The 27,965-nt window shown below is 45.3% G+C and overlaps 2 protein-coding genes across 4 annotated transcripts in view; one reads left to right on the forward strand and one right to left on the reverse strand.

The window, feature by feature from the left end:
* Positions 1 to 2,365: 2,365 nt before the first annotated feature.
* On the reverse strand, positions 2,366 to 7,158 carry LOC129854574 (uncharacterized). Of its 3 annotated transcripts, XM_055921799.1 has the most exons (3): positions 6,151 to 7,158; positions 3,624 to 4,186; positions 2,366 to 3,575 (listed from the first exon to the last, which is right to left on the reverse strand). In XM_055921799.1, the coding sequence occupies exons 1-3, from the start codon at positions 6,395 to 6,397 to the stop codon at positions 2,436 to 2,438; spliced, it is 1,950 nt and encodes a 649-aa protein (XP_055777774.1). In that variant the 5' UTR covers positions 6,398 to 7,158; the 3' UTR covers positions 2,366 to 2,435. The 3 variants fall into 3 exon arrangements, with proteins under 3 accessions (XP_055777774.1, XP_055777775.1, XP_055777773.1); XM_055921800.1 differs by having other exon boundaries at positions 2,366 to 4,186; positions 6,236 to 7,158; XM_055921798.1 differs by having other exon boundaries at positions 2,366 to 4,186.
* A 37-nt stretch (positions 7,159 to 7,195) lies between these two features.
* tp53bp1 (tumor protein p53 binding protein, 1) overlaps positions 7,196 to 27,965 on the forward strand; it is a 33,817-nt gene continuing 13,047 nt past the window's right edge. The window contains exons 1-16 of the mRNA XM_055918543.1: positions 7,196 to 7,378; positions 8,420 to 8,507; positions 10,448 to 10,496; positions 10,847 to 10,914; positions 11,130 to 11,258; positions 11,549 to 11,609; positions 12,524 to 12,699; positions 12,934 to 13,060; positions 14,863 to 14,957; positions 15,054 to 15,241; positions 16,203 to 17,640; positions 18,787 to 18,903; positions 19,297 to 19,482; positions 20,282 to 20,348; positions 23,819 to 23,911; positions 27,072 to 27,493. Coding sequence (XP_055774518.1) covers positions 7,196 to 7,378; positions 8,420 to 8,507; positions 10,448 to 10,496; positions 10,847 to 10,914; positions 11,130 to 11,258; positions 11,549 to 11,609; positions 12,524 to 12,699; positions 12,934 to 13,060; positions 14,863 to 14,957; positions 15,054 to 15,241; positions 16,203 to 17,640; positions 18,787 to 18,903; positions 19,297 to 19,482; positions 20,282 to 20,348; positions 23,819 to 23,911; positions 27,072 to 27,493 — 3,487 coding nt within the window. The remainder of the gene's footprint in view (positions 7,379 to 8,419; positions 8,508 to 10,447; positions 10,497 to 10,846; positions 10,915 to 11,129; positions 11,259 to 11,548; positions 11,610 to 12,523; positions 12,700 to 12,933; positions 13,061 to 14,862; positions 14,958 to 15,053; positions 15,242 to 16,202; positions 17,641 to 18,786; positions 18,904 to 19,296; positions 19,483 to 20,281; positions 20,349 to 23,818; positions 23,912 to 27,071; positions 27,494 to 27,965) is intronic.

Genomic DNA, 27,965 nt, shown 5'->3' on the forward strand with positions numbered 1-27,965 from the left:
GGTTTGTGTTCAAGGACAGGTTCAGAATAGTGTCTTGCGTTTGGATTTTCGTTCTCCAGCTGCTGCGCATTTCATATTTTCGGTTCCAACTCAACTGGCAGCTTGGCGATATGACGCGCCAGCACGATGCACCGCACCGTGTACGTATATGTCGCCTATAGCCATATAATTTCCATATCAGTGGTGCTGTGTTTAGGGTTGGGCTTGAAGAAAAGTATGCACGATCTAATGCTGTTATTCCGTTTTTTTATTTTTTTGTAAAATAGTAAAATCATATTTATGTATCGGCTAGCTTATTTTAAACATTTTGATTAAACATTTTATGCATATATTATATATTGTTTATCAACGAAATTAGGCTATAAATAATATCAGCTCATGAGGTTGCATGCTGTCCAAGGACAACCCAAAATGTGTCTTCTTCATTGCAGGGGGAAGGAGTGTATTATGGGTGCCTCAATAATGTGCCAAAGATAGCCTACTTGTGATTGCTATTGAGTTGTACTGGGTCAAATAACCTTTCTGTGCTGCATGTAGATACACGTTTAAACAAATCTAATCATTTGAATAAACTATCTCAGCCTAAGCTATTCATTCCCATTCCCTACACTAAGGGAACGATCATATGCTGTTCTTTCTCAGCTGAGGTAGTTTATGAAGACTCAGAGTGCCAGTGGGTCAACTAGACTCAAGGTTCTCTGTGTTAAGATGTCAAGTCTAAAGACTTTGTTATAAATACTTATTTAAATAGTTGCCATAGCATCACTAATGGACTTGGTGTCCTCTGACAAAAAATAAGTGAGACATTTCACAGTCAATTCACTGAGGATGTGGGAATTTGTATAAAGCGTTTTCCTACATTCAAACATCAAGCCCTTTTCTGTGGCCTATATTAGAATGAGATAAAAATGTGCCTATGGCAGCATTTTAAATGGAACCCTATTCCCTTGCCATTTCAGACACAGCCCATGTCTGAGTAGATGATAGTAGATAATATAGTGGAAACTATCAGTAACCGTAATGTACCATCCTACATCTGATCCAATTGATTTCATTAGGCACACATAGGTAAGCAACTGCATGCTGATTACATACTTGGTTAGAGTTAAATGCTAAATGTCCTGGGTCCTGATGCATGAGAAATATTTTCTAATGCCCTACTTTTGTGAGGAACAGATTGTGGCGTCACCATAGAAACAGAGGGAGGTTATAGTCCTGAGTATCCATGGGACTGGTTTGATTAAAAAGATAGTTCACCTATGTCATGAAATTAAATGAAAAGAAGTCCATGTTAGGCGAGACAGCAATCCACACATTGATTTAGTTTACATAGCCAGGGCTGCCACGGTGCCACCAGCTGCAAACGTTGGCAATCTTTACCCCAAAAAACTGGCTGAGTGAATGAACTCCAGGCATACACGGTGTGTATGAGTTATTTCAGCTCCCTTATGGAAAGACTCTATCCACCTTTTGTTTCACTTCTAACGTGCTCATAATGAGGAGAGCCAGCAGGAATTCACTTCTAACATGCTCATAATGGGGAGAGCCAGCAGGAATTCACTTCTAATGTGCTCATAATGGGGAGAGCCAGCAGGAATTCACTTCTAACATGCTCATAATGGGGAGAGCCAGCAGGAATTCACTTCTAACATGCTCATAATGGGGAGAGCCTGCAGGAATTCACTTCTAATGTGCTCATAATGGGGAGAGCCTGCAGGAATTCACTTCTAATGTGCTCATAATGGGGAGAGCCTGCAGGAATTCACTTCTAATGTGCTCATAATGGGGAGAGCCAGCAGGAATTCACTTCTAACATGCTCATAATGGGGAGAGCCAGCAGGAATTCACTTCTAACATGCTCATAATGAGGAGAGCCAGCAGGAATTCACTTCTAACATGCTCATAACGGGGAGAGACAGAAGGAATTCACTTCTAACATGCTCATAATGGGGAGAGCCAGCAGGAATTCACTTCTAACGTGCTCATAATGGGGAGAGCCAGCAGGAATTCACTTCTAACGTGCTCATAATGGGGAGAGACAGCAGGAATTCACTTCTAATGTGCTCATAATTGGGAGAGCCAGCAGGAAGGAGATGAGGAAAAAGAGGCCATTTCATAGCCACCGACAGGTCTGATTGGAGTGCCATGTTATAATGATGGATTGCATTTAGGTTTTCTACCAGTGTCTCAAGCACTTCATATTCTGGGGGTAACTCACCCCATCTATACAACTGCTATTGAACACAGCCTGTGACTAACCGTAACCTAACCCAGTGCCCTATCCACACATCACTCCTTCAAAGCTCCACTCTACCACATGTAGCCGATACATCAACCAAAGTTAAAATATACATTGTCAGTCATATTATATTTTTTACACCCAACAAACTGTTTATTACAAGAAAATGCAAACATCATTACAGATATTGTGTAACCTAACTCTCCAGACAGAGGATCTCTTCTTCTTCTGTTGGGCTGTAGAAGGCAGCTGTGTGCTGTTGGGAGATCGAGGGGAATGAGAGAGGCGATGGCTGACTGGGCAAACTCTGATCCGTTAACACCTTCTCTATCATACAAAGGTTTCCTGAGAGCCCCCTCATCTTCCTGTCCTCCTTCCGAATGTTCCTGAGCATGCTGGTTATCTGGCGCCGGCACTTTACCCAGTCTTTACCACATTGACGCATGTCTAAACGGCGAAACTTGGTGGTGACAAACTGTCTTATGGCAGAAAGTTTGTCCGGGTCCAGTTTGTTAAGGCCCAGTGCAGGAATGCCCTTGAGATTGCTGGTGGCGAGTTCACATTGGGAGAAGACCGCGTGTAGAAGGTATTGCACTGTTGCCCTAGGCGTCTGAAACTTGTGTGCAGTTCTAATTGTGCTTACAGGAAGATGCACATTCCACTTCATGTAGCCCAGCCAAAGCAACTCATCCCTCTCTGTGTTTGTTATGCTTCTCTGAATTAGTTTGCCTGCAACAGGTGTCCTTTGAGCTGACAGAGGAGTCTTCTGCAAAGGCTCAGCAGTGGTTTGGCTGCCAGGCAGATGGTTAGTCATTAGGTGGCTTTCTACTACGGCTTTGGCAAGCTGGATAGGTTTATCCTTGGGGACATGAATTGGCAGCCTGCGAGCGACATTGGTCACTTTGTCTTGACTAGCCAAGGGGCTACAGATTTCTATTTGGACCTGTTGCTCTGCTTCCTTAATTGACATTTGATCATAGTCCACCTCAACCTTCACAAAACATGACTCCTCAACCTTCACTGAACATTGGTTGTTGGTTTTGGCAAGCTGGATAGGTTTATCCTTGGTTACCTGACTTGGGGGCCTGGGGGCTACCACTCTAGTGAGTGACATTGTGTTGACTATCTGGATGGGTTTATCCTGAGCTAACAGACATGGTCGCCTGGTGGCCTTCATGATGTTGTTATGCTGGGTAGGTTTATCCTGGGAGACATGGGTCACTTTGTCCTGACTAGCCAAGGGGCTACAAAGTTCTATTTGGACCTGTTGTTCCTCTTCCTTAATCAACACTTGATCATAGTCCCCCTCAACCTTCACAGGACACAGCTCCTCAACCTTCACAGAACATGGCCCCTCAACCTCCATAAGACATGGCTCCTCAACCTTCACAGAACATGGCCCCTCAACCTCCATAAGACATGGCTCCTCAACCTTCACAGGACAAAGCTCCTCAACCTCCATAAGACATGGCTCCTCAACCATCCCAGTACATTGTTGGTTCATACCATTTTGTTTAGCCATGCTTGGCACTTCTCTCACTGTATGCGTTTGATTGTCTCTGTCTGTAAAGGTGTCAACAAAGAGAGAGGATTGAGATGCTTTCTCTTTGTAAAAGTCTCTCTCCATCCTGAGATTGACAGCTTCGACTTGCAGAGCATCATGCCTGGACTGCAAATCATTTAAGGACTTCCTCAGGACCTCACACGATACACAGGTGCCCAGGTCCTGCTCTTCAGTTTCTTCTGTGTTGTCAGCATAACTGTCCCTCAGGTCAGCACCTCCAACCTCACTCAGGTCAAGGCACTTCTTCTTCACTGCCCTGTCATAGCTCTGCATGTTTCTTTTCCCTTCTGTCTGAGCTGTGTTAGGACTCAAGGCATAGTCCTCTGGGCGAAGGAAGAGGGATGGGGCAAAGTCAGGGTGGTCCGGATGTAGGTTTGGTTTCTCTGAAATATGAACTCAAATTAGATTTCAGTCTCTTCAGACAGACACTTAAATTATTGCACTGGAAATGTGGTGTTCTATGCAGTTGCCTGTGTGAACTGTCTTTGACAGTTTACCGTACATCACTTCCTTCATTAAAACTCTGTAGCTTGCTAGCTCATTGTCGGGAAGCCAACCACTGTCATAGGGAATGCATCAAACTGACTGGCCAGCAGATCGACCAGCTTGCTTACAGCTGCACTAGAGTCGGACAGGCTTGTTTAGATTAGAAATGGCTTGGATAATGTACCTCAATCCAGGTGTAACGGATGTGAAATGGCTAGCTAGTTAGCGGGTATGCGCTAGTAGCGTTTCAATCAGTTACGTCACTTGCTCTGAAACCTATTAGTAGTGTTGCCCCTTGCTCTGCAAGGGCCGTGGCCTTTGTGGCGCGATGGGTAACGATGCTTCGTGGGCGACCGTTGTTGATGTGTGCAGAAGGTCCCTGGTTTGTGCCCGTGTCGGGGCGAGGGGACGGTTTAAAAGTTATACTGTTACATTGATGCTGTTGACCTGGATCACTGGTTGCTGCGGAAAAGGAGGAGGTTGAAAGGGGGTGAGTGTAACGGATGTGAAATGGCTAGCTAGTGAGCGGGTATGCGCTAGTAGCGTTTCAATCAGTTACGTCACTTGCTCTGAAACCTAGATGTAGTGTTGCCCCTTGCTCTGCAAGGGCCGTGGCCTTTGTGGAGCGATGGGTAACGACGCTTCGTGGGTGTCAGTTGTTGATGTGTGCAGAGGGTCCCTGGTTCGCGCCCGTGTCGGGGCGAGGGGACAGTTTAAAGTTATACTGTTAACATTGATGCTGTTGACCCGGATCACTGGTTGCTGCGGAAAAGGAGGAGGTTGAAAGGGGGGTGAGTGTAACGGATGTGAAATGGCTAGCTAGTTAGCGGGTACGCGCTAGTAGCGTTTCAATCAGTTACGTCACTTGCTCTGAAACCTAGATGTAGTGTTGCCCCCTGTGTAACAGTATAACTTTAAACCGTCCCCTCGCCCCGACACGGGCGCGAACCAGGGACCCTCTGCACACATCAACAACTGACACCCACGAAGCGTCGTTACCCATCGCTCCACAAAAGCCGCGGCCCTTGCAGAGCAAGGGGCAACACTATTAATAGGTTTCAGAGCAAGTGACGTAACTGATTGAAACGCTACTAGCGCATACCCGCTAACTAGCTAGCCATTTCACATCCGTTACACTCACCCCCCTTTCAACCTCCTCCTTTTCCGCAGCAACCAGTGATCCGGGTCACGGCACCAATGTAACAGTATAACTTTAAACCGTCCCCTCGCCCCGACACGGGCGCGAACCAGGGACCCTCTGCACACATCAACAACTGACACCCACGAAGCGTCGTTACCCATCGCTCCACAAAAGCCACGGCCCTTGCAGAGCAAGGGGCAACACTATTAATAGGTTTCAGAGCAAGTGACGTAACTGACTGAAACACTACTAGCGCATACCCGCTAACTAGCTAGCCATTTCACATCCATTACACTTGCTCTGCAAGGGCCGCGGCTTTTGTGGAGCGATGGGTAACGACGCTTCGTGGGTGTCAGTTGTTGATGTGTGCAGAGGGTCCCTGGTTCACGCCCGAGGTCGGGGCGAGGGGACGACGTAAAGTTATACTGTTACACAGGGATGCGAAATTGGTTGTTCTCTGAATTATCCCATTATCCCAACTGTTACACAGAAGATTGAACTGCTATTTTTTTGTTGCATTTGTTCAATCTTCTCTGTAAGAGTTGGGATAATGGGACAATTCAGAGAACGCATTTCTCATCCCTGGATTGAGGTATGTTTTCCAAGCCATACCTCTTACCGACTCAATTGTCTTAATCTACACCGGAAGCCTGTCCTACCCTAGCGTAGCTGTAAGCAAGCGGGTAGGATCTGCTGGCTACGAACTGACCATCAACTTACTTAAAACAAAGTGCCTCCCACAAATGCGAGAGGAGGTAGTAGGGTGCCAGTCGTTTCCCATTTGGAGTACCAATTTACCACTCACACGGGAAGGCAGATCTGGTTCGGGGTCTTCTCTCTTCACCATTTGTATCCAAGTTCTCCTCTGACTTTGAGCAATTTTGTTCTCTCCAGTAGGGAATCGGAAAAACCCTAACCCCCCTCCTTTCCGATATTGGGCCTTGCACCCCCAAACACAACATTGCATTTTGAAGGTCCGTAGTTAGTTGTTCAATTCTGGATAACGACGTCAAGCATTAGTTAGCTAAGCTATAGTATGTTTATGCCAAATATTTCCCCTGTGAATGCGTTTGCGGGTTTTCGATTTCGAAGTTCTGCTGCCAGAACAGCCTTGTTTACAAATGTTACGATTTCGTGAAATATAGATAGCTGTAGAGTATGAAGCTAGTAGTTTTGCTGTTTTACTCAGCAAGCGTCTCAAACTGTTTTGGTATGACGACAGAGCCAGAAGCGTCCCAGATCAATCATAACCATCCTTATGTGTAGTTTTACCGCGAATTTGGAGAAAAGGGGATGGGCTAATTAAATTATTGGGCTAGTTGTTGGACCACCAAGGTAGCTAACTATGCCAAAAGGACACCAGCTCAAATTGTGGTTGCAATCGTAATTCTGAAATATTATTTTTAGCAAACTCGCTAGCTAAGTAAATCAATATTATGCATGGCTGTTTTTTTATGGACTAGCTAACTAGTTGGCTCAACGTTTTGCTCTCAGTCATGTGTTGTGCTCTCACTTCCTAAACGTAGCTAGGCTAACTCGTTACCGGTAGCTAGCTAGTTAGACTAGCAAATTCTGTTGTAGTCTTCTAACTAGCTATTTATCGGAAAGGGGACTGCAAGTCCATGGCACCACACGGATGGATTCAGTTGTATTATATTGATCATCTCTGCCTAACAGTCGGGCAGTTGTTCCTATAATATCTGCCTTCGTTCTTTGTTTTGGCGCAGCAGCTACGCTACCTGCTGGCCTTGCATGCCATAATCCGATGGATCCTAGCGGAAGTGACCTGGATTCGAGTTTGCCCCATGCAGAGAACCCGTGCCTGATCGTGGAGGACTCCCAGCCCGACAGTGCGGCACTGGAGGACGACCCGGACAGTAGCTACCGCGCCTTGCTCGCCCGCCGCTTGTCCAGCCTGCAGCCCGCCACCTCCCACAGCCCTGTACTGGTGAGTAGCACGGTGCAGAGACAGCAGGATGTAACGAGTGAAGATGGTCTTGAACCAGCAACTGTTGTTATGCGGAGCAACTGTGGTTACAGTTACAGTAAACCTGTGCCAAATGATCCATGTCTACTGGCAGGAGTAGTACCGTAGATGAAGAGAGAGAGAGCCATAACGTTAGATTCAAATATCTATAGGATATATATGACTGGGGGCTTAGGAGGTTGCCCATCTGTAGAATTACTTTGCCCTACTTGCACCAATGTCACTTGATGTATCCATAATTCTATGCAAAGATGGTCATTTCTGACTGCAGCATGGGAATTGGGAGAGTAGCCCCCGAGGACAGCCAGCCAGAGCAGGGCTTGAACCAGCGACTCAGAGGGCAAGTACACTAACGTTGCATCCTATAACATAAAGGTCTAGAGCTCTTTTGAGAGGCGGTAATATGCTTTCCGGTCATACAGGGAGGGGAGACGATAGGGGTATTGTTTTTGTCAGTTCCTCCTAGCCTGGTACCAGATCAGTTTGTTTTTGCCCACTCCATTGTCAAGCAAGAGAGCAGAAATAGACTGTCTCCCAGGCTAAGTTCCTCCTACTACCTTAGAGCAGGAACAGACGGGCACCCAGGCTAAGTTCCTCCTGCTACCTTAGTTTGTTGTCCGATGACCTCAAAGGAACTTTGGGGCATATCAACTTAGGTTGTGACATGACATTACTTACCTCTGTAAGTCTTTACCATTAATCTAGGACTGGTTTTGTTGTGAAGCTCATATTCATTCATGTTAGAAGTGTGGGGATAACAGATCTCAAGTCAGTTGTCAAGAGCAAAAAATATCACTTGGCCCAATTTGAATCCATTTAAAATACATCCCTCCATCCTACCTGCCATGGAGTCAATACTGACGCAATTGGATAGGTGACAGCAGGGTTTTCATCAAATAATCCAGTCATGTCAGATCAGTACTTGTCCTACTTCATGGGAGGAGTGATGCCTGTTGTTCTAATATGAACAGGGCCACTGAATCCAGCCTTCTCTCTCCCCAGGAGCTGATCTCCTCTCCGGCAGGAAACCGATACTCCGAGACAGACAGCCAATCAGAGAGGGTCCAGAACAACAATCACAACGGGCCAGGTTGGTCTCTCAACCTGTGACCACAAAGGACAGAGATTGGATACCTGGGGCCGTATGTATAAGGCATCTCAGAGAACGAGTGCTGATCTAGGATCAGTTCCCCCCTCTCCATGTAATCCTATTCACTGGGATCTAAAAGGCCAAACTGATCCTAAATCAGCACTCCTACTCTGATATGTTTGATACATACGACACCTCACCATTTGAAGCTGTGGTTCTCTGTATGTGACTGCTGTGATGAGTATCCTTGCCTGGAACCCGAAGAGTTGCATTGGGTTCTTTAGTGGGCTAATGCACTCTTATGGTGTGCAGGAAACTCATGTTCGAACCCTGTCGCTTACATGTCGCTCTCTTCTCTGTATACATCAATGATGTCGCTCTTGCTGCTGGTGAGTCTCTGATCCACCTCTACGCAGACGACACCATTCTGTATACTTCTGGCCCTTCTTTGGACACTGTGTTAACAACCCTCCAGACGAGCTTCAATGCCATACAACTCTCCTTCCGTGGCCTCCAATTGCTCTTAAATACAAGTAAAACTAAATGCATGCTCTTCAACCGATCGCTGCCTGCACCTGCCCGCCCGTCCAACATCCCTACTCTGGACGGTTCTGACTTAGAATATGTGGACAACTACAAATACCTAGGTGTCTGGTTAGACTGTAAACTCTCCTTCCAGACTCACATCAAACATCTCCAATCCAAAGTTAAATCTAGAATTGGCTTCCTATTTCGCAACAAAGCATCCTTCACTCATGCTGCCAAACATACCCTTGTAAAACTGACCATCCTACCGATCCTCGACTTCGGCGATGTCATTTACAAAATAGCCTCCAACACCCTACTCAATAAATTGGATGCAGTCTATCACAGTGCCATCTGTTTTGTCACCAAAGCCCCATATACTACCGACCACTGCGACCTGTACGCTCTCGTTGGCTGGCCCTCGCTTCATACTCGTCGCCAAACCCACTGGCTCCAGGTCATCTACAAGACCCTGCTAGGTAAAGTCCCCCCTTATCTCAGCTCGCTGGTCACCATAGCAGCACCCACCTGTAGCACGCGCTCCAGCAGGTATATCTCTTTGGTCACCCCCAAAACCAATTCTTCATTTGGCCGCCTCTCCTTCCAGTTCTCTGCTGCCAATGACTGGAACGAACTACAAAAATCTCTGAAACTGGAAACACTTATCACCCTCACTAGCTTTAAGCACCAGCTGTCAGAGCAGCTCACAGATTACTGCACCTGTACATAGCCCATCTATAATTTAGCCCAAATAACTACCTCTCCCCCTACTGTATTTATTTATTTATTTTGCTCCTTTGCACCCCATTATTTCAATCTCTACTTTGCACATGCTTCCACTGCAAATCTACCATTCCAGTGTTTTACTTGCTATATTGTATTTACTTCGCCACCGTTGCCTTTTTTTGCCTTTACCTCCCTTATCTCACCTCATTTGCTCACATTGTATATAGACTTATTTTTCTACTGTATTATTGACTGTATGTTTGTCTTACTCCATGTGTAACTATGTGTTGTTGTATGTGTCGAACTGCTTTGCTTTATCTTGGCCAGGTCGCAATTGTAAATGAGAACTTGTTCTCAACTTGCCTACCTGGTTAAATAAAGGTGAAATAAATTTTAAAAAAACATAGATTTGGAACATTTAGTGGGGTGTTGGTCACTCCTATAGCAAACTAATGTACCCTCAGAAACACTAAAATTCCAGGCTGCTAAGATAATGGCACAGAAAATAGTAAGTGTGAAATGTAAACTCTGGTTTCAACCATTGCAGCCATTATCAGAGTAATAACATGCATATAGCCTATTGATAGCGCTTGTTTCTCTGTGATAACATTGAAAGCAGTTGATAGCATTTGTCTCCCCATAGGAGACATTGTATTCTGTCTTAAACCTATTGAATGTATTTTCTTTAGTCAACCAGGAGGAAAGTCAAGTCCTAGAAGTTTGCTCCAATACAAGAAGGTAGGTACTAGGATAACATTGTCACCAAGATGCAGTGAATTGAAGCGTTTGTAAGAGCATTGAGACAGCCAGCTGAGATGTTTGAGAAGTATGCTGCATTCCAAATGGACCCTGGCCCCTGTCTACTACCTAGACACTCATGTAGATCTGAGAGGATTGGATAGGTGGATGCAATGTGGTGACATTTCCACCTAGCCAATCAGAAGGCAAGATGACTCTATAACGCTTATATCTTTCCAATCCTCTCCAATCTACAGAGGTAGCTAGGTTGTAGGGGGCAGGCTAGGGGTCGGTTTGGAATTCAGCAATAGTCTGCTTTACGTTGACATCTTGATCCCTGAAACCATCAGGTGTGTTACAGAAGACATGGCCACGGAGTCTGGTGCGGACTCCACTACACACTGCGCCCAGTCTGAAGGTATGAGCAGTTTTTAACAGAGAAAGAAACAACCATCTGAGACATGTCTCTGAGATAATATACTGTAGCTGTGTAAGTTTTGAAAATGCTCCATCGATGCTCTTGTTGGAAACATTATTTTTAGGCTGTGCCACTTTTTCGTCATCACCAGATCAGTATTGCATTTCATGAATCATGATTTTGAGCTGTGCATGTTTATGTTGTGTGTATTTTAGGAGGAGTGTCCAAGTTTGATTTTCTGGAGCTTTCTGAGAGCCAGGGTCTGGGTGAAGTGGTGGGGAACAGTCAGGAGGAGGAGGGCCCTACTGCTGCCCAGACAGACAGCCAGAGACACAACAAGCCAGGTAACAATACTAAATTATCTTTACTTCTCTTGAGTCCATGGTTGTGTTTAGTAGGTGGAAAACCATTTTAAACTGGGAGAAACAGGGTGGTACCTGGGTCGTATTCATTAGGCAACAAACTGAACTTCTGAGGAAAACGGAAAGGGACTAACTGAACTTGTCCAGTAAGAAATTTGCTTTTATTTCATTTTCTGTTGCAAAATGTTTTGCTGCAGTGAATTGGACCCAGTTGAAATCTTGACCAAAGTGAAACATATTTTGTTGACTTGTCATTGTTTTGTTGTCACCAGGTGAACAGAAGAACACAACCAGGGGCTTGCCTTCAGGCAGTCAGGACAGCAAATCCAAGAGGTGAGAATATCCATCGGTAGGATGCATACCTACAAGATCATATTAAGTCATAAAGCCTCCGTGTACCACAAGGGCTCGAGAGTCAAGCTTTAAAGGACAAGTGCAGTCAAAAACATGATTTCCTGTGTTTTATATATATTTAATCATTATCTGGTTTGAATAGTACTGAAATTGTGAAAATTATGATAATGCCCTTTTTGCGTAAGAGTTGTTTGAAAAGGCCGTCTGAAATTTCTGCTTGTTTTGGTGGGATGGAGTTTTCACCTGCCTGGTGACATCACCAGGCGGTTAATTAGTTAATAGACCAATAAGAGTTCCAAACCTCTCTGCCATTAACAGCTAGTTTTCAGTTTTCCCCTCCCCGACAGTCCTAGCTGGGAAATAGCTTTTTTCTAATAAGCTATTTTTGTTTCTTTTGACCATTTTAATTGAAAACATTCACAGTAAGATACTTAATTGTTACCCAGAAATTATTAGATATTGAGATAAAAAACGGCTGCATTGGGCCTTTTAATAAGAAGGGCTGAATCTGAACATGAAAAGTGCACACCTTAATTGGAAGATTCACGTGAATCACACATTGATGTTAGTGGGACATTGGTAGTCATTTTATAAAGCTAGGATTCGGCCCAAAAATGATCGATCCATACCTCACAGATTTACACATGCTAGTTCTGTTGCTCAATCCCAAATCGACTCCTAGACGATATCTTATGCACCTGTGGAGCTCTGGGAAGATTTGATAGATGTAAGCAATATGGTAATTAGTCTAACTTGCCCAATAGGCTAGGTGGAATTTTCACCATATTGCTTTAAACATCAACTTCTCTCAGATCTCCAGAAGTAAATAAAAGGTCTAAGCGTTTATTTGGAATTGTGCATTAGTTTAATAAAGTGTCTGGTTCTTGCCCCAGGTCGGAGGTGAGCTCTAGCAGCTCGTCGGAGCCCCTGGGTTGTGCCGGCCGGGAACTGAGTGTCCAGGCTTTGCTCCACTCCCAGGGCCTGCAGGCCTCCGAGGACCAGGATCCCAAAGGGGACGACTCTGAGCTGCTGTCCTCTCAGGAGGACCTCTTCAACACTGACAAGACAGGTGGGCCATTCATCTATCCACCCATCCAAACTATCTGTCTGTGTTATAGACAGATACTGCCAGGGCTTACAGTACTTCTCCAGTTCGAGCAGCTCTTGTTGGAATTGGTTAAAACAAGTGTAGTCTGTTGTTCACAAAACTATTTGAAGGCGAGCAGTCACAACTGTTATCAACAGTTGACATGAACAATTGATCACAGAATTAACAGATGATAATGGAGTTCTCTCTCTCTAGGCACAGGGGTGGACAGCACAATGTCAGAGCCAGAGAACGAAGGCGTGCCCACCCTGACCCCTGCCCACACCCTGCGTCTGCTGCACCTCTCTGGGCAGGGCACCCTGGTGCAGGAGAGCCTCTCTCAGTAAGACCTCTCTCACATCAACACTATACTGCACACCCCCACTGAGTTGCAGGGATGCAAACTAGTCCGTGAATCATGTAGATCCGTTAAGAAAAGTTTGGGGGGCTGGATCACTACTGGCTGTAACGACCGAGTGATGCGCGTTTGGAGCAATACTGGCTGTATCCAAGGCTCAGCAAATCGTTTACATAACAATAGAATGCAGCGCAGCACGTGACTGAAGAAAGAAGAGACAACCAATTTACTAGTTACAGCATCAGCGCGCGCTCTGGAAAGGCAGCGCGTCAGTTACAGCAGCGCGTCCCCTGAACGAGAACGAAGAGGTGACGTTAGGCGAGAAGCCTGACCACGGAGACGGGGGTGAGAAGGTGATGAAGCGTACTTCATGAGCTGTAACCGAAAAACAACTGGCATTTGGAAAGTTTGAGGTGAGGGAGAAAGTGTGGTGGAACTAGTATTAGTATTGTTATGTATCTTGCTAGCTGGATCGAATTATCCGTTAGCTAGTGTTACATTTCTTGCCTCCCCTCCAGACCCTAGTCAGGACGGCTCAGGGAGCCTTCACTTGTTAGCTCCAACCAGTGCAATTTATGGATGCTCTGGGGTCATTTCCACATTTGGGGATCTTATCCTCTGCTAATGACGAGTTAGCCTGGAATTCTACTGAAGTAGTTAGCTTTTATTAAAACTTGTACATCATTTGAGGTAGTCCGAATGACAAAATAAAATAGTGGGCAAACGGAGCAAAACAGTCCGGCTACATCCCTGTCACACACAATTGCATTCAAAACCGAAAGTCAACTTACTACGTTACCCATAATGCACTTCTGTGTTTTAAAGGTCTACCCCTACTTTACCAACACTAGCCAGAGAAATATCGAGCAACATTAGCCAACTCATCTGATCAAGTAATTGAGTTTGTGGTATGAAAATTAGCTTGCTAATAAAGTCAGACCGCTAACGTTAGCTAGCTAACATTAGTAACCTAACCAATTCGCTATAGTATTAACTGATATTCGATTCCTTGCCGTTCCTCAAATTATAACGTGTTAGTTGCTTACTGGACCCTGGCAATCTGTGTGAAATGTTAACGAATGTTTCCCCTTTACAGTATGTGGTTAATTTTCAGAAAGAAAATAGAGGTGAAAGGAACACTGCACACTTTCCCTCTCTCACTTTTGCTGGCACATTGTAGAACAGATGTCCACAGGCAGAAAGTGTACAATGTAATAATGTACAGTGTAGCCCAAAGATATTGTTTTTGTTGTGTTGAACTTGATAGTAACACGTGTGTGAGTGAGGGAGGATTATATATTTTTTTACTCAGTGAACATTATTTTTGCACACGTAGCCTTGTGCACTTGATCGATGTATATATTGGCCACTATAATAGAGTAAATATATAATGCCTGTTTGTTTCATTTTATTTCTACTTTAAGAAGTTTTTTCCCCCAAGTGCAATATTTATACTGATCATGTAGATCATATTCTTTGTTGTTTTTAATTAGTTAACCTGCATTTCCCCCTGGCAGGGATTTTTTTTTGCATGTTTCAGTGCAACAACAAAAAAGTGTCACCTTTTTGGGCCCTCACGAGTTTGCATCCCTGGAGTAGTTGCCCTGTTGTTTGGGTTGGCCTGGGTTGTGTTCAATAGGAAAAACTGTGTTCCAATTGGTCAAGTTGAGTTAGTACTTTACCATTTCAAAACGTTTTGTCCCTACTGAACACAACCAGCGATTCTGTTTTGTCCTCATCAGAGGAAGAATGATTGTTGCATTCATCTTTGCCTTCTCTTCCTATAGGAACTCTGTTGACTTTGTAGCACCCACCCAGGAAAATTTGAGCCAAACACCTTTTATTGTCCCCAATTCACCGACAGGACAAGAAAATGAACTGGGTAACTAAACTTTCTTATATCCAGTTGACATGTCAGTTGTTTTAGTGTCTATTCTGAAAAATAGAACTCAGTGATAGACTTCTGGTAACCCCGCAGGTGCCGACGAACCAATGGACACGTCTATGCCTCCGGAGGACCAATCGGATGGCAAGGAGGAGGAGCCAATGGACATGGACCCAGCTCCTAAGTCACACCCCTCGGCATCCACCCCAGTATCCCAGAACTCCCCAGGTTTTGTGTTGGAGAGGACCCTCTCTCTGCCTACCCAGCCTGAGTTCTCTCATGTATGTATCTTTAATCCATTGACCAGATAGTGGGGGAAAAATAGATTCAATTAGCACTGAACTCAATGGCCGTGTCCGGTTACCCGTTTTTGCGTACTAAATAGTAGGCTGTTTGGGAATGTGAAAAATATCATGTTTTATAATGAGTAATTTCTAAAGTGTAGTTTGCTTTAAATGCCTGGATGTCATACACATGGCTTTTTATATAGTAGGAACTCAGACCAATGTGTGTTTGACAACAGCTGATAATCATGTAAGGGTTTGGGCTGTACCAAAATGAAAGAATGGTGGGGAACAACCAAATTGTGCATTAGATGACGTCTTCTCAGTATGGATGAGCCTAGTATTATTTTTTGACAGTTTAGTCATTTAGCAGATGCTCTTGTCCAGAGTGACATACAGTTAGTGGATTCATCGTAAGATAGCTAGGTGGAACAACCACATGTTTCCTCAATAAAGTCTGACACACAGTATGTTATGTGTTGCTTACGGCGTATGTTTTTACAAAACAGTTTGTTCTAAATAGTATGATTAGTATATACTTTTAGAAAGTATTAGGCAAGAATGAGGTCTTTACGTTTTTCAGTACACAACTTTCACCTTTGAATGTAACTATATCCATATATTTTTTAATAAAAATTCTAGTCGTTTAGCAGACACACTTGTCCAGAGTGACTTACAGTATTGAGTGCATACATTTTCCTACTTTTTTTCCTACTAGTCCCCTCGTGGCAATTGAACCCACAACCCTGGCGTTGCAAGTGCCATGCTCTACCAACTGAGCCACATGGTACCACATAAATGGAGACCAGGGACCTACCCTTATCTCTCTTTATTCTTCCCTTATTATGGATTATGTTGGTTAATTATGATGATCAAGAATCTCATTATTCAATCAGGTTGAGTCCTATAGGTTCATAAAACACCATCAATTTAGTTTCTTCTTTGTCCCTTTCCAAAGGATGTATTTGTCCCAACCCAGAGTCAAGAGGCTGGAAGCAGTAGCATAGCTCCACAAGAGACGCACAGCAGGAAAGTGACATCATCATCATCCCAACCCACAGCACTGGATTCAAGCTCACCCAAGATGGCCGCTGCACCCGCCCAGTCCAAAGCACCCACAACAACTGACCGAGAACACTCTGTGACTGATTCTTTCCAACTGGAGCTGTCTGTGAATACTCAGAGCTGTAGTCTGGCCCAGCAGGCTTCCATGCAGGCTGGGGGGAAGGATGTCGAGGAGGACAGTCAGGCTACACAGATAGAAGGTCTGGACGGACCCCTACAGATAGACACCAGTGACTCTGTGATTTCACGTAACAGCCAGAAGAGGGAAAGTAACGGGGTCCCCTCCGACCCAAAAACACCTGCTATTTTGCCAAAAGTTCCTCAGGTGCCTGACTTGCTGAAGACTAGCGGGGAAAGTACCAGGAGAGAGGAATGTAACACTTCACAGAAGTCTGACACGCACAAACAGACAACCTTGAATGTACGCAACGTGAATATAGGTGATGATGGTATCAATGTGACCAAAACAGATAGTTCTCAGAAGCAGGATGCCAAGGCCTCCTCCCCCTCTCCCTCCTCCCAACAGAAGCTTGAAACCATAGACTTATTCACCCCTAGCAGCTGTGTGCAGGAGACGCCTTCTTCCTCGAATAGCGCTCCCTGTAGTTTGGCCTCCCTGTCTCAGTCTCAATCCCAGTCTGTTTTCTCACAGATGTCTCACGTGGGCTCAGTGAAGGCTCTCTCGCCGAGTCCAGGTGTTTGTGTAGACTCCAGAAGAGATGGAGGAGGAAGGAGAGAAGTAGGAGAAGCAGGAGGGGGAGTGGGAAGCCCGACGAGCTCACAGAAGAACCGGGACCTGTCTAAATCCATACAGTCTTTATCGCAGGAGCGTGGAGGCACTGCTACCAACAGCCCAAAGGAGAAAAACAAAGCAGATGAAGAAGAGGAAGAAGGGATGGAGGAGGGGGGAGAGAAGCAGCAGGACAGCACGTTGGGGCCCGAGGGCTCAGGCCTCTATCTGTCTCTCTCTCAGAGCCAGGTGCTTTCTCCAGAGCCCATGGAGGAAGAAGAGGAGGAAAAAAGAGGGAAGTTCTCTGTCTCGCACTCCAGGAGCGAGGGAGGAGGAGGAGAGGAGGAGAGCTGCAGCAGCATCATTGTGCTGGAGGAGAGCGAGAGGAGCTCCCAGCTACTGGAGAAGGAAGGGAAGTTGCCGTCGAACATGGGCACGTCTCAGCCAGTGGCAAGCCGGCGGGGGTCAGTGTCGTCCAATGGCACAGGGTCACAGCTGAAGGACACCCAGCTGGTACCAATCGGACTTGCCCAGGTTGAAAAGGAAGGTTCTAGGGAAGCAGAGGGGCTCCGAGACAAGAGCCTCAGTGACAGCTCTGGAGGTGAGAGGCCTAGATGCCTGTGGAGATATCGGGTGACTCAATAGCATTTCCTTGATTCCTTGTGTCCTCTCTTCTTTCTTTCCTTCTCAAAACACATTGTAGGAAAAGATCAGAGGGGAGGAACCTCAGACCTTCTTCCCCCACCTCCAATGCGTTTTGAGGAGCGAGGACACAAGGAAACGAGGAAAGACTATTGAGTCCATGAAGTAGATAGAAGTTTGTTTTTGTCCAATATATTGTGTGTAGACCAAGGTTGGGGGTTGGGGGGGTCACCAGGGGTATATGGGGGTTGGGGGGAACACCAGGGGTATGTTTGGGATGGGGGTGGTGGGGGGAACACAAGGGGTATGTTTGGGATGGGGGGTTGGGGGGAACATCAGGGGTATGTTTGGGATGGGGGGTTGGAGGGGGGTCACCAGGGGTATGTTTGAGATGGGGGGGTTGGGGGGGAACACCAGGGGTATGTTTGGGATGGGGGGGGGGGGTAGGGGGGCACAAGGGGTATGTTTGGGATGAGGTGGAACACCAGGGGTATGTTTGAGATGGGGTGGGTCATCAGGGGTATGTTTGGGATGGGGGGGTGGGGAACACCAGGGGTATGTTTAGGATGGGGTGGTGGGGAACACCAGGGGTATGTTTGAGATGGGGTGGGTCACCAGGGGTATGTTTGGGATGAGGTGGAACACCAGGGGTATGTTTATGATGGGGTGGTGGAGAACACCAGGGGTATGTTTAGGATGGGGTGGTGGGGAACACCAGGGGTATGTTTGGGATGGGGTGGGTCACCGGGGGTATGTTTGGGATGGGGGGGAGGGGTTGTTCAAAAACGTGTATTTTTGCTTATTGATTTAACAGCTGTTGAAGTGATTCAATAAATAAGTAGACCTCCCCATGTGCTTGCTTGCTGACCACTGATAGCTGAAAGACTTGATAGGTTTTCATCTAGTTGCTTTCATGTGTCCTAATTCCTTCAGATCAGTGGCCATGAAGGCGGTGATGAAAAACTCAGCCAACTCTATTGAATTCAAAGTGTTTTGTCCCTGCAGTATATCCATTGGGTTACCAGGACTATATAAGCCTGTCGTCATTTCAGTCTGTTCAGAGATTGTAATGGTTTTTGTTTGTATTAATATTTGTCCTCTGCAGAGATTCCATTCCACTTCACTCTCCCCAAAGAAGGTGAGCTGATTGGCCCTCCTGTGAGTGCCACTCCCCCTCTGATCAGCCAATTGAAGCAGACACCGAGACACAGCACTCCGATTGGTGGGTTCCTCCCCCTCAAGAAATACTATCAACTGGCTCTCTCCATAGCCAGCTTTACCATGTGAACTGAAGCAAAGTATTCTAACCACCAACCTATATAGTCTCACACATCACTTCACACTCACTCTCTATCCCACACTCGCCCTCACACTCACTCGCCCTCATACATCAACACAAACTCACCCTCTCTCACCGATTCACCCACTCAGGTACACACACACACATACTCTCTCTCTTTGTCGCACCCATCTCCTTTACACAAACACAGTTGTTCTCCCAGTCACCTCACCTCATCATTCCAATATCATGGTTTACTAGTAGAATCGCCCAGAGAGGCTCTAATCTGAGCCAGATTACATCGTGGTGGTCGTCGGCTCTTTTTGTTTTCCTCAGACATGACTTCCTTCTCTGAGAAGTCCGCGCCGGTGGGTGACGTTTCCACGGAGATGGCGACCAGCGAAATCACGGTGGGGGAGAGTGGCGAGGACACGGCCGAAGGGGCTGATGGGAAACTTAGTTTGCGGATGAAGCTGGTGACCCCTGTGGAGGAGGGCAGCTCAGAACGCTTCAGCCTGCAGAGTAAGAGCTGTTATAGGCCGATTTATTAATGTGTTATTACCACGTTATTCAAAGAACAGAAATAGGACAGCACTCTGGGAAATAAACTTCAATTGACATTTTTATTACCGCACGAACGTTTGGGGTATGAGCCCCTCAGCGTGCAAGGCAATGGCAATCAATGTCACAACAAGACCACACAGGTGGGCGTAATTCTAAATGCCAGTCAGTACTGGCCCAGTGGAGAACCCAGCAGAGGGAGTTGTGGGGGAAACATGACAATCAAATAAAGATCCACAATACAAAGACATTATGATGTCATTACCTAAGTGTTTGGCCTGTTTAGAACCTCCTACAAAAGACAAGAAAAATAACATTCCTCATTAAGGCCTGCTGGGTTACCACGTTATTACCACTGGAATAGGAATTATAGCTGTTGTAATGGTTTATATTCCAAATGCCTGCTTATAAACATGATACGACCACGTATGTGACCTTTTTGTTTGCCTATGGATGTTCAAGACATCTGTATGTTATTTTCTTATGAATCTGTGTGTTGATACCATGGAAGGACAAGTGACTATCTTTCAGATGGTTCAGTGGTCCATAGAAAATGCAAACAGCATCAAACAACATCCAACAACTGTGTACATAGAATTAACAGGGTTTCATATGACTACTGAAGCGTCACATTTCTATACATCAATGGATACATCTGCTGACTCTCACACCTTTACTGCAAGAAGAGACGTCTCAGTTTGTTGATTTCTTTTGTTCAACCCCCCAAAAGACCAAATTAAACACTTTCTTTTCCTCCCAGAGCCACCGCAATCAGACGAGGAAGGCTCTGTCTCCAAGGTTACCACCGTTGTCAAGGCTGTAACCAGGTAACCCGCTTTGGTTTCTATGCAAGGCAGCCCGATTTCAGACTTTTTCCCCTGCCTGGGATTTGAGCTGTGTCCCAAATGGATTCCTACATCTCATTATCACGATTCAGCTTCATTTAATATTATTTTGTTTACATTTTAGTCATTTAGCAGACACTCTTATCCAGAGCGGCTTACAGTAGTGTTTGCATACATTTTCATACTTTTTTCATACTAGGATGCCTTTTTGTTCACAACTCTGTACCCCAAATAAGAGCACTGTTGAGAATATCATAGAATAATAATGTATATATACAAAGATGCTGAATACAGTATGTTACAACTGTCAGTGAATGATCATGGCTGACATTTGCATATATTTAAATGTATTTACATATACATGTATTACCTGACTTTGTCAGGTCATTTGGTTTCCATGGTTTGTATCAAATCAAAGTTTATTTGTCACGTGCGCCGAATGCTTACTTACAGGCTCTAACCAATAGTGCAAAAAAGGTGTTAGGTGAACAATAGGTAAGTAAAGAAATAAAACAACAGTAAAAAGACAGGCTATATACAGTAGCGAGGCTATAAAAGTAGCGAGGCTACATACAGACACCGGTTAGTCAGGCTGATTGAGGTAGTATGTACATGTAGATATGGTTAACGTGACTGCATATATGATGAACAGAGAGTAGCAGTAGCGTAAAAGAGGGGGTGGCGGGGTCGGGACACAATGCAGATAGCCCGGTTAGCCAATGTGCAGGAGCACTGGTTGGTCGGCCCAATTGAGGTAGTATGTACATGAATATTTAGTTCAAGTGACCGCATATTTGATAAACAGAGAGTAGTGGCAGCGTAAAAATAGGGTTTGGGGGGGCACAGAATGCAAATAGTCCGGGTAGCCATTTGATTACCTGTTCATGAGTCTTATGGCTTGGGGGTGAAAACTGTTGAGAAGCCTTTTTGTCCTAGACTTGGCACTTCGGTACCGCTTGCCATGCGGTAGTAGAGAGAACAGTCCATGACTGGGGTGGCTGGGGTCTTTGACCATTTTTAGGGCCTTCCTCTGACACCGCCTGGTGTAGAGGTCCTGGATGGCAGGCAGCTTAGCCCCAGTGATGTACTGGCACTACCCTCTGTAGTGCCTTGCGGTCGGAGGCCGAGCAGTTGCCGTACCAGGTAGTGATGCAACCAGTCAGGATGCTCTCGATGTTGCAGCTGTATAACCTTTTGAGGATCTCAGGACCCATGCCAAATCTTTTTAGTTTCCTGAGGGGGAATAGGCGTTGTTGTGCCCTCTTCACGACCGCCTTGGTGTGTTTGGACCATTCTAGTTTGTTGTTGATGTGGACACCAAGGAACTTGAAGCTCTCAACCTGCTCCACTACAGCCCTGTCGATGAGAATGGAGGCGTGCTCGGTCCTCCTTTTCCTGTAGTCTACAATCATCTCCTTAGTCTTGGTTACGTTGAGGGATAGGTTGTTATTCTGGCACCACCCGGCCAGGTCTCTGACCTCCTCCCTATATGCTGTCTCGTCGTTGTCGGTGATCAGGCCTACCACTGTTGTGTTATCTGCAAACTTAATGATGGTGTTGGAGTCGTGCCTGGCCATGCAGTCGTGGGTGAACAGGGAGTACAGGAGGGGACTGAGCATGCACCCCTGTGGAGCTCCAGTGTTGAGGATCAGCGTGGCAGATGTGTTGCTACCTACCCTCACCACCTGGGGGCGGCCCGTCAGGAAGTCCAGGATCCAGTTGCAGAGGGAGGTGTTTAGTCCCAGGATCCTTAGCTTAGTGATCAGCTTTGAGGGTACTATGGTGTTGAACGCTGAGCTGTAGTCAATGAATAGCATTCTCACATAAGTGTTCCTTTTGTCCAGGTGTGAAAGGGCAGTGTGGAGTGCAATAGAGATTGCATCATCTGTGGATCTTTTTGGGCGGTAAGCAAATTGGAGTGGGTCTAGGGTTTCTAGGATAATGGTGTTGATGTGAGTCATGAACAACCTTTCAAAGCACTTCATGGCTACGGACGTGAGTGCTACGGGTCTGTAGTCATTTAGGCAGGTTGCCTTTTTGATCTTGGGCACAGGGACTATGGTGGTCTGCTTGAAACATGTTGGTATTACAGACTTAATCAGGGACATGTTGAAAATGTCAGTGAAGACACCTGCCAGTTGGTCAGCACATGCCCGGAGCACACGTCCTGGTAATCCGTCTGGCCCCGCAGTCTTGTGTATGTTGACCTGTTTAAAGGTCTTACTCACGTCGGCTACGGAGAGCGTGATCACACTGTCGTCCGGAACAGCTGATGCTCTCATGCATGCCTCAGTGTTGCTTGCCTCGAAGCGAGCATAGAAGTGATTTAGCTCGTCTGGTAGGCTCGTGTCACTGGGCAGCTTGCGGCTGTGCTTCCCTTTGTAGTATGTAGTAGTTTGCAAGCCCTGCCACATAAGACGAGCGTTGGAGCCGGTGTAGTATGATTCAATCTTAGCCCTGTATTGACGCTTTGCCTGTTTGATGGTTCGTCGCAGGGCATAGCAGGATTTCTTGTAAGCTTCCGAGTTAGAGACCCACACCTTGAAAGTGGCAGCTCTACCCTTTAGCTCAGTGCGAATGTTGCCTGTAATCCATGGCTTCTGGTTGGGGTATGTACGTACAGTCACTGTGGGGACGACGTCCTCGATGCACTTATTTACAATTGGCTCAGTCATCCCCCTCCTCTCCCCTGTAACTATTCCCCAGGTCGTTGCTGCAAATGAGAATGTGTTCTCAGTCAATTTACCTGGTAAAATAAAATAAAAATAAAAAATTGATAAAGCCAGTGACTGATGTGGTGTACTCCTCAATGCCATCGGAAGAATCCCGGAACATATTCCAGTCTGTGATAGCAAAACAGTCCTGTAGTTTAGCATCTGCTTCATCTGACCACTTTTAATAGACTGAGTCACTGGTGCTTCCTGCTTTCATTTTTGCTTGTAAGCAGGAATCAGTAGGGTAGAGTTGTGGTCCGATTTACCAAATGGAGGGCGAGGGAGAGCTTGGTACACGTCTCTGTGTGTGGAGTACAGGTGATCTAGAATTGTTTACCCTCTGGTTGCACATTTAACATGTTGATAGAAATTTGGTAGAACTGATTTAAGTTTCCCTGCATTAAAGTCTCCGGTCACTAGGAGCGCCACCTCTGGGTGAGTGGTGAGTGCTCATCCTTTTACCATGCACAGTTGAGTTGACACTCGGGTTACGAAAGTAGTTTTGAATTGGCTGGGGGGTTGCTGGTGTCAGTATCCTAGATGCCGACTCCTGACGTTTTGCCTTCTAGTAAGGGACTGCTCAGCGTGTCTCCGCGTGTGTGTCTCAGGAGGTTTGGTTCTAGTATAAAGACACGTTTCTGTTCTTCCCCAAGGAAATGGAGAATACTGCATTGCAAGGCAATTTCATGACATACTATTGGCTTGTTGTATGACCAGTGTCCCTGTCCCCCTGCCCAGCCCCTCTGTGTTCAGCAGGGTGAGGGAGGCCCACAGACAGGTGATGGAGGACCAGGCCGAGGCCCATCCCAGTGACCATGGAACCCCTGTCAGGTAAACAATGTGTATGGCCTCTGACATGGGTTATGTTCATCAGGTCACAGTGTGGCACAACATTCAAAAATGTTGCGCAATGCAAACCTAAAACAAGCGTTTTTTATTGGACAAATTTGGATTGTAGGCTACCTCCCAGTTTCGGGCTGATCTCTTCGGTTGCATGCCTGCTGAACACTTACCTCATGTCATTTCTGATAATGATGATGATGATAAGGATAGTTATTTTCAGCACGCCTTCGAAAACGAACGTTTGTCTCTGAACATTTGGTGACAACCTAAAGTATAGTTTCAGTTGATTCCCAGTATATTAGCTCCCCCTGCTGGCCGAAATGAGAGCCTAGTAGTAACACAAGCCTAATGTCTATAGTGGCCTCCGAGTATCCGTTCTGTTTTAAAGTACTGTAAAACTTCAATTAAACGAAGTCTCAAATAGCAGCTTGTTCATTTTAAAAGCCAGGCAGTGGCATACATTTCAGCAAATATACGCCTCTTTCAAATAAACGCCTGTTTCAAATAAACGCTGGGTCTAAATGAATTGTTTACGAGGTTACGATGACTTATTTACAAGGTTTCATGTTTGATTTGTTACATTGAATAATTCAGTAATGACTAGAAAAAGTTATGTCAGTCCTCTGTTTTTATCAGCAGTAAGAAACTGCTAGCCGTTGGCTGCTAACAGCTGAGAACTGCTAGCTGACTGGCAAACACAAAAACAGTCGACTTCTGGAGTACAGAACCCTAGAAATCGGCCAATCGCACACTAGTGGCGAAAGTAAGAACTGCCAAAATTGCACAGTCAAATAGGAGAATAATTATTGTCAAGGAAAAGTTTTTCTTTTTTTTCTCAAAATAGAGACAGAAATGTGACAGTGTGTAAATGATAACACATTAGTGCAGAAAATGAAGAACATTTATTAAAATGGTAGAAGTGAATTAACTATGCAAGTGAGCAAAAGCTGTGTGCATTAAGGAAATAGTTGTTTAGCTCAAATAGACGCCTGTCTCTAATAAGCGCCTGTTGTGTTGAGTGATTTTAAGCAAATAAACACCCATGCTATTTAAGTTTCACGGTATGTTCGTTTTGGATCAACAAGGGACGTTAATATGCTGCTCCAATCTTGTGTCCATTTGACCTTGACAGCCCTCTACCTGTCCTGGTATCTCTTTACAATTCAGGAAGTAGGTTGAGCGTGTGTGCGCGCGTGTGAGAGAGACCTACTTCTCTGCTATTTTGGGTACCATTCATGCCCCCTCAGAGAGATGGAGGCTCTGTCTGGTTTTGTCCTATCGAGGTGTTATAACAAGGTCTTTTTCAAGGTGTCCACACAACACACCACAGCCCTAGTTGGACCTGCTTCTCTGTCCTACCATTACAGGACTACAGAGGCAATATTGAAACCTTTATTAACATTTGGCAAAGGATGATATCAGCCCTTATATAAGTTTATATACAGTGCTTTCAGAAAGTATTCACACCCCTTGACTTTTTCCACATTTTGTTGTGTTACAGCTTGAATTTAAAATAGATTCAATTGATATTTTTTTGTCACCAGCCTACACACAATACCCCATAATGTCAAAGGGGAATTCTGACTTTTTACATTTTAACAAATTCATTAAAAATTAAAAGCTGAAATGTCTTGAGTCAATAAGTATTCAACACCTTTGTTATGGAAAGCCTAAATATGTTCAGGAGTAAAAATGTGCTCAACAAGTCACATAATAAGTTGCATGGACTCACTCTGTGTGCAATAATAGTGGTGAACATGATTTTTAATGACTACCTCATCTCTGTACCCCACTCATACAATTGTCTGTAAGGTGCCACAGTTGAGCATTGCATTTCAGACAGATTCAACCACCAGGGAGGTTTTCCAATGTCACCTATTGGTAGATGGGTAAAAAAAAAAAATTACACTTTGGATGGTGTATCAATACATCCAGTCACTACAAAGATATAGCTGTACTTCCTAACTCAGTTTCCGGAGAGGAAGGAAACTGCTCAAGGATTTCACCATGGGGAGGACAATGGTGACTTTAAAACAGTTTGTTTCATGGCTGTGATAGAAAACTGAGGATGGATCAACAACATTGTAGCTACTCCACAATACTAACCTAAATGGCAGAGTGAAAAAAAGGAAGCCTGTACAGAATACATATATTCCAAAACATGCATCCTCTTTGCAACAAGGTACTAAAGTAATACTGCAAAAAATGTGGCAAAGCAATTACATTTTTGTCCTGAATACAAAGTGATATGTCTGGGGCAAATCCAATACAACACATTACTGAATACCACTCTATTTCAAGCATATTTCAAGCATAGTGCTGGCTGTTATGGGTATGCTTAAGGACTGGGGAGTTTCAGGATAAAAAATAAACGTAATGAAGCTAAGCACAGGGAAAATCCTAGAGGAAAACCTGGTTCAGTCTACTTTCCACCAGACACTGGGAGATGAATTCACCTTTTAGCAGGACAATAACCTAAAATACAAGGCCAAATCAAATCTACATCGGAGTTGCTTACCAAGAAGACAGTGAATGTTCCTGAGTGGCCGAGTTACAGTTTTGACTTAACCATTTTCAGGTCTTGCCGTAGATTTGTCTAGCAATGATCAACAACCAATTTGACGGAGCTTGAAGAATTTTGAAAATAATCATGGGCAAATGTTGCACTATCCAGGTGTGGAAAGCTCTTAGAGACTTACCCAGAAAGACTCACAGATGTAATCACTTCCAACGGTGCTTCTACAAAGTATTGCCTCAGGGGTGTGCGTACTTAAGTAAATGAGAGATGTCTGTATTTCATTTTCAAAAGTTTCAAATTTTTTTTTTCGCTTTGTCATTATGGAGAATTGTGTGTAGATGGGTGAGAACAAATTTATTTAATCCATTTTTATTTCTGGCTGTAACACAACAACATGCGGAATAATTTAAGGGATATGAATACTTTCTATAGGCATGGTATATTTATATGTGCAGACATGTATTTCTATTAGTCCTGAAAGTGCTTTATAGTGTAGGGACTCACCCCATCCATGTGTAGCGCCCCTTTGGGTGATGCACGGCAGCCATTTTGGCTCTTGAACGCTCACCACACAATAATGGTGGTTGATTGTGCCATTGACATATGAAATATCTCTCTCACCTTTCAAAGAGGGGAACTGTTCAGCTCACCCTCACAGCAGAAAAGCTCCCAAAGACCCTCCACCCCCTCTCCCTCCCTGGAATGCATCAGCCTCCCCAACAGCCAATCCGAGCCTCTCTCCAGCCCCCGCCAGGAAGTGAAGCGTACGTTGCCTTTGGGCCTCAGAGAGAAAGAGCCTCCTGCTGAACCATCCACCCCAGGCCGTCCAGCAGTGAAAACACCACAAAAAGGCACCGCAGCTGGAGATAGAGGGCCGTGTGGGCCCCCGGAGCCATCCACCCCCACCAGAGCCGCTGCCATCAGACTGAGGGCCGTGTCCCAGCAGACAAGCTTTGACAACACCGTCTCTCCCAGTTCACCCAGTAAGGTAAGAGCAACTGGGTTAGCTACAAGGATATGGTTGATCATATTGCAAGGGAATAGAAAGAGATGAGATTCCTGTACGTTATTCTTCTAGCCTGACCGCCATTTCCCCTCCTCGTTCTATCTTTCTTTTCATCCACCTTGCCTGTCTCATGTCCTGCTGTTTTGTTGTTTCTCTCCTTCTCCCTTCATCCACCTTGCCTGTCTCATGTCCTGCTGTTTTGTTGTTTCTCTCCTACTCCCTTCATCCACCTTGCCTGTCTCATGTCCTGCTGTTTTGTTGTTTCTCTCCTACTCCCTTCATCCACCTTGCCTGTCTCATGTCCTGTTGTTTCTCTCCTACTCCCTTAATCCACCTTGCCTGTCTCATGTCCTGCTGTTTTGTTGTTTCTCCTACTCCCTTCATCCACTTTGCCTGTCTCATGTCCTGCTGTTTTGTTGTTTCTCCTACTCCCTTCATCCACCTTGCCTGTCTCATGTCCTGCTGTTTTGTTGTTTCTCTCCTACTCCCTTCATCCACCTTGCCTGTCTCATGTCCTG

This window comes from Salvelinus fontinalis, chromosome 4, assembly GCF_029448725.1.
Source record: "Salvelinus fontinalis isolate EN_2023a chromosome 4, ASM2944872v1, whole genome shotgun sequence".
NCBI lineage: Eukaryota > Metazoa > Chordata > Actinopteri > Salmoniformes > Salmonidae > Salvelinus > Salvelinus fontinalis.